The sequence below is a fragment of the Chelon labrosus genome, assembly GCF_963514085.1.
Source record: "Chelon labrosus genome assembly, chromosome: 19".
NCBI lineage: Eukaryota > Metazoa > Chordata > Actinopteri > Mugiliformes > Mugilidae > Chelon > Chelon labrosus.
Window position 1 is genome coordinate 8652115 of NC_140352.1, and position 6000 is coordinate 8658114.

At 39.0% G+C, this 6000-nt stretch overlaps 2 protein-coding genes across 2 annotated transcripts in view; one reads left to right on the plus strand and one right to left on the minus strand.

Annotated features, from left to right (window-relative positions):
• LOC311504336 (proteasome activator complex subunit 4B-like) overlaps positions 1-377 on the plus strand; it is a 39048-nt gene extending 38671 nt beyond the window's left edge. The window contains exon 47 of the mRNA XM_084567358.1: positions 225-377. Coding sequence (XP_084423484.1) covers positions 225-359 — 135 coding nt within the window. The 3' untranslated portion in view covers positions 360-377. The remainder of the gene's footprint in view (positions 1-224) is intronic.
• Positions 378-3025: 2648 nt separating this feature from the next.
• chac2 (ChaC, cation transport regulator homolog 2 (E. coli)) lies at positions 3026-6000 on the minus strand. The gene is made up of 3 exons (XM_084567152.1): positions 5718-6000; positions 5182-5217; positions 3026-4077 (listed from the first exon to the last, which is right to left on the minus strand). The coding sequence occupies exons 1-3, from the start codon at positions 5850-5852 to the stop codon at positions 3709-3711; spliced, it is 540 nt and encodes a 179-aa protein (XP_084423278.1). The 5' UTR covers positions 5853-6000; the 3' UTR covers positions 3026-3708.

The window sequence follows — 6000 nt, forward strand, 5'->3', positions numbered from 1 at the left end:
TCAGTGGTCATAATGTTATGGCTGACTGGTGTACTGCAATACTGTAATTGTATACCAAAGTAGAGGTATCTAAACAATGATGACTTGAGTAAATGTGCATCACTGTTTGGTAGTGTTGTAAAGGTGTGCTCTGCCTTTTAAATCTGGCTTAGATCTGTTTGTTATGTCTTGTGGGACAGGTGTAGATGTAGAGTACGTATGCTGAGTTCGGTTTATGTCCCTAGATGACGGTGAAGAAGACGCTGTCGGAGTTCCGGCGCACGCACCACGACAACTGGCAGGAGCACCGGCAGTGTTTCACTGACGACCAGCTGCTCGTGCTCACGGACCTGCTGGTGTCGCCCTGTTACTACGCCTAGATGGCCATCTGCCTTCCCGGGTCCTCTGCAGACTAACTGACCGCTACCACGGAAAAACAAATAAATAAATAAATAATGACATCCTTTAGCAGTGTTGGGAACACCAGTCCACTGTGCGGCCTGTTAAAATAATGTCTGATAATGCTGGCTGGTAGCTCTCCCTCTGGAACCTCATGTGCCGCTGTTGGCCTTCAGTAAACCCGGCAGTAAAGCAGGTCTGGGCAAAACAGCTTCAAATATTTATCTTACTTGGTGTGTTTATTTCGTCTCACCAAGCAGCTCAGCAGCCCCAAAGGTGGCCACTTTAGAGATAAAGGTGTGCGTTCAGTTCCTCGTTGTTCTAATCGACCACTGTTTTGCCCATATCTGCCAGAAACCTCACATTAGTTCTCATCACAGCATTTCACTCTACTGTTTATAATTTCTAAACATATATTAATATATTGAATATTAAAAAAAACATATATATGATGATATAAATATGTAGAATTACTATAAACTTATGTTCAGTACTAAAGACAACTCTTATACTATTAATATATTATAATGTGTAACAATTAATATTGATATAAATGATATAATTCATATGAATAATTATATATATAAGCATATAATATATCTCTGTTTTATTATATAATAGCTAAGCATGTTGACCGTTTCCTCTTTAACATGTGACACATTTTATTTTAGAGAGGATCTACAGGCTCATAGGGTTGACCGCTCACACAAAATACCTGCAGTTCATCATCCTGTGTATATTCACATCACAATATATCATTTATTTATTCCGCACAGAGCTTTGACATAAGGCTTTTTTTTTTTTTTCTTCCACGGATAGCTTTTAGTTTGGTGCCAAACGAAAATGTAATGTTGTACAAACGCTTGCGCAGATAATAAACGCTGGAAACCGTTTTCATCTGTGTGTGTGTGTATGGGCTTGTTTAAAGAAGGATCACAGATAAGAACTGTCTCCGTTTCATTCGGCGTGTTGATTTTTTTTTCTGATGCATTCGACAGGCTCGCTGTGCTCAGACGCTTGCTGGCAGAATGAGAAGAAGCCGATGTGGAGTAGTAGTAAAGAAAGTGAGATGAGGAGAGTTTACAGTTTGGAGGTAGGGGGTTGTATGACTAGTCGACTAGTCGACTTTATGCTGCGTTCCAGGAAAGTGGGAGATCTGAAATTTCAGACCTCCTACTAGGAATAGTGCTCTGGAATGCCACTTGAAGCCGGGCAAATCGATCTACCCCAACTTCACTGAGATGCAGCAGCCTCAGAACAATGGTGGCGCCCATGGAGATGCACACCATGAATGTTAAAACATAATTTACTAGACTATACAAAATGCATTTATGTTTTTGTTTTGTTTTTTTGGTCATACGATATCATCATATTACACAACATGACTTTTGCGTGAGGATATGTCGCTATAATCTCTCTGCAAAAAGTTATTCGATGAAGTGTAGCCTAATGTTAAAAATAAAAACAACAGGGAGGTTTGTTGAGCTTCTACCGTTAGCTTTCATCACAGAGAGAAGAATATTACCTATTGCGGGTGGAAAAACTTTGGGAGACCGCAATTTCGGTCATTGTCTTATCTTATCGGCCATGTTTGTTGTTTAACTTCGTTCTCCTGGAACGCTTTGTGGTCGGATCTAGTAGCCTACACTCCTAAGTGGGATAAATCCGACATCCCAGCTTTCTGGAATGCAGCATTACTGCTGTGCCGTGACGCTTTAAGCAGGAAGTCGACTTGTCGCCGATCACGTGACAATAACAACATGGAGGCCTCCGAGAAGACAGGTGAGGAGCACAGTGGGTCGTTGCAGCAAACTGTAGGAGCGGTAGATGAAGCCAATTCTACCGTGACATGCAAAATATGTAAGTCAGTCCTGAAATACATATCTGAAGTACTACCGCAATGCACACTCATCTGAAAAGGCGTCCGCTAACTAGCAGAGGAATGATCCTAATCCTCTCGACGCCAGTCAATTAACAAACGTCCATGGGTAACAGAGAGGAGGCTGCAAAACAACAGTTTGCTGGTAAATTTCATTGTCTGAAGTTATTATTAGTTACTAGCTATTAGTTGACATTGTTGCTGTGGTTGTAGAGCGTGTTTTTATGTGTGACGTCATCGACTAGTCGACGCCGACTTGACTTTCTCCACACATTAGTTGAAAAATCCAAGCCGTTCCACCTCTAGTGTGAGGGCGTGATTACAACGGCACAGTAATTATATAACTGGAAGACAGATGCAAGGATTTTCAGGTTAGACAAGTAACTTTAGAAAAAGAGTTATTACAATCTAAAATGCTCACAGCATGACTTATTTTGTTTGTAAACCTAATATTCAAGTTCAGTTGAATAAGTGAATCAAAACTTTCTGGAAAACCGTGTTCTTTTTTTTTTATTTATTTTTTTATCCAAATTAGTTCTGCTGAAATCAAGGCAGAATAATCAAGGTGTTATTATCTTAACATGAACACCTTTTTTAAAAAAATAAATAAGTGTCTAGCAGATTACATAGAAAAAAAAAAAAAAAGGTGTGCAGCCACGCTCACTGCTCTGAAAGCTGTAATCTGTCACAGCGGTGCCTTGAGCTGAGTGGTAACATTAACGTGTTAACATGCTCACGGTGACGGTGTTAACAGGCTGATGTTTACCAGGTAGCATGTTTGCAATGTTCCTCCTAATGTGCTACCATGCCAACGTTCACTAATTAACTCCAATTAGAAATTTGACCTGGAAATGGCACTAGAGAAAAGAATGAATAACTGCAATTTAAGTGATGTCACACTGAATATTTCTACATTTTGAACTAGTTGATGGTTAAAACACTTGGAATACATCATTTACGGCTTTGATAAATGATAACAGGCACCGTTCACACAGTCCTGATGAAGTAAATCATGTTCTCTGTTGACCTGGGATGTTTTTTTGTTTAATATTTTTTTAATTACAACCCTGAACTTGAACCATTACATGCATTCAAATCATATTCATTCATCTCGTTTTTCATTTGTGCTTTTTTATATTTTGCGATTTCTCAGAATATGTTGTTTGATGCCAGTTAGTTAGTCATTTCCTGTTTTGGAGCAGCTTTCTGTTCATATGATTTGCACTGTGGTGTGTTATTTCTACTGCCCGGGAACAAAAAGGTTGACATTTCATTGCGGTGCGACTCTGACGAGGTCAACATCTTTTCTGTGACTAACAAATATCCTGATTGGCCCTGTGTACGTGTACATCGTAAACCCTGAGATTATTTGACAAATCCAGCCTTGTATATTATATAGTTGGTCAAGTTTTATTCTTTATTGAATCATAATCAACATTTTTTAAGGGCTTCTATCCATTTTGTAGCCTTTCTCTCACTAAAGTTTCCAGAGAAAACAGATGCGTGTCTGAGTCCTCAGGCAGAGTAGTTCTCACAGCATCAGCCAGCTGGAACAGATACTCTGTATTTTTCCCACTTGGACCGGTAGAGCTGACAATCTGGTTGGCTATCTCCTCCAGAGGTGCGGGGCCGAGGTAGTTGGGGTTGTCCTGAGATCCTATGTAGAGCAGCGTCTGGCTGGGGGAGGGACTGAGTAAGGGACGGGGGTAAAAGGCCACATTGATGACCTGATAACCACCTTTTTCTCGGTAGTCGAGGTAGCTCTTCACTTCCTGCTCTCGGCCGGTCGGCAGTTTGTAGGCGACGCCCCAAACACACCCCTAGCAGAGAGGCGTGAAAGAAGAACAAATGCTTGCTTGATATTTGCAGGGAGGTATGGAAGCAAAATTTGGTAAGTTTGTGTAACTTATACTTAAATAACTGCAATAATTGCAAAACAACTAAGGAAGTCCCAGTGCTACTTTTTGTTAGACAATATACAGTAAGTACAAGCACTTGTATTTGGAGAAAAGTTTAAATTGCCAGCATATTAGCAATGCTTCCCTGGGCCAAAAGATGCTCATCAAACCTGGACCTACTGGCAGTTGGTTATATATGGTAACCCCAGATTCTATGAGTATGGGCACAGTACGCTGTAGTTTTGGAGCTATTTACGTGTACCCCGCTGCAGTATTCCACCTACATACCTGTATCGAGACATCCATCAATAATGTCAGAATGATGCTGCTCATTTAATTTTCAGTTGTCAATTTGTTTCTGTACTAATTTCACTAATTCGCACTAAACATATAGTAAAAGATAACCAATGCTGTAAAACCTATACAACATTGGTTCTTTTATTATATGAGTAAAGAGTGAATTAGGACTTTCAAGTTATAATAATCTACAACAAGTAACATGTGATGTTTGCGTCCTGCAATAAAGACTATGTATTTGACAACTAAATTACATTAAGAAGCACCAATATCCTTATTTGAGGACATCTGATTGCTTCCTGCAATCATCCTGCAATCATGCTTTTATTGTTTTTATTGCTTCTCATACATGTACAGACTATCATATGCCCATTTTATGACCATGATTGCCCATTTCATGCAATCAAGATTAAAGTAACTATTTAGCAACCACTTCATTGTTTAAGTTATTATTAAGGCTAAAACTCTTTTTATTATTGATTAACGGGTTTGATCACGGTCATGTTGGTGAGCTTTTGTTGCATTTCTGTTTTTAATCTCATTTTACAATTCAGATAAAACAGTAAAATTTTTTTTTTTTTTTTTTTTTTTGTCTTTTATTTTACAGACTTTATGAATAATCAAGGAAATATTTGGCAGGTTGACCGATAACGGAAGTAACCGTTAGTTGTGGCCACATTTACAATGTAAGGCGTGGTGCAATTAAGTATAGGAGAGATTATAACTCACCTCAGGATCTTCTACCAGTGTAACAACCCGGCCAGGCTGCAAAAGACGAAGATCGGGGACTTAGGAAAAAATCTTAAAGCAGTTTTATAATAAATGTATGTTCCATAGTGGACATTTTCAACATAAAAGTAATAATAACAGAAGTAGTAGCATTCAATCAACATGCATAACACTGGAGAGGAATAATTATACAAAAATAACAAAATAAAATAAAATAAATAAGTTAATAATTAATCATGTTATTTTCTGTCAACGGTATAAAGAATATTTGCAACGAAATTTCGTTCATGTGTGCACCTGTGGTGTGTATTTTGAATGACAATAAAGATCTGTCTATATCTATCTATCTAATATTACTGTGTTGATAATGACCAAACCAATTAATTAACAACATATGTAGAAAATAATATAAATTGTGTACATGGCCTGAACCTGACATTCAGACTGAGCTCCACAGAAGGCGTTGCGTCAGTTGACGTTACGACCTTTTCCTTTGCTATACTGTAGGTGCCAAAAAGCCGGTATGATATACTCACCTTACCCGGTACTCCCCGGTGGTCGGTGCTGCCCTGCCAAAACCGACGACTGAAGCCTTTAATATAACCGATTCTCTTCTCCTCGTAAGGAAAATCCACTTTCCAGATCAGGGACCCGTAACCGAAAACCCACATGATAACACGTTAAGCTAACGTTACCTTGACGACAGCGTGGACGGCTAAAGAGCTGGACGAAGTGATTATTATTCTGACAGCTGGCTGGTTATAGCGTCAGAGGTGGCATTATAATGATATAATGAGCTGCATGTTTACCTGTAAGAGT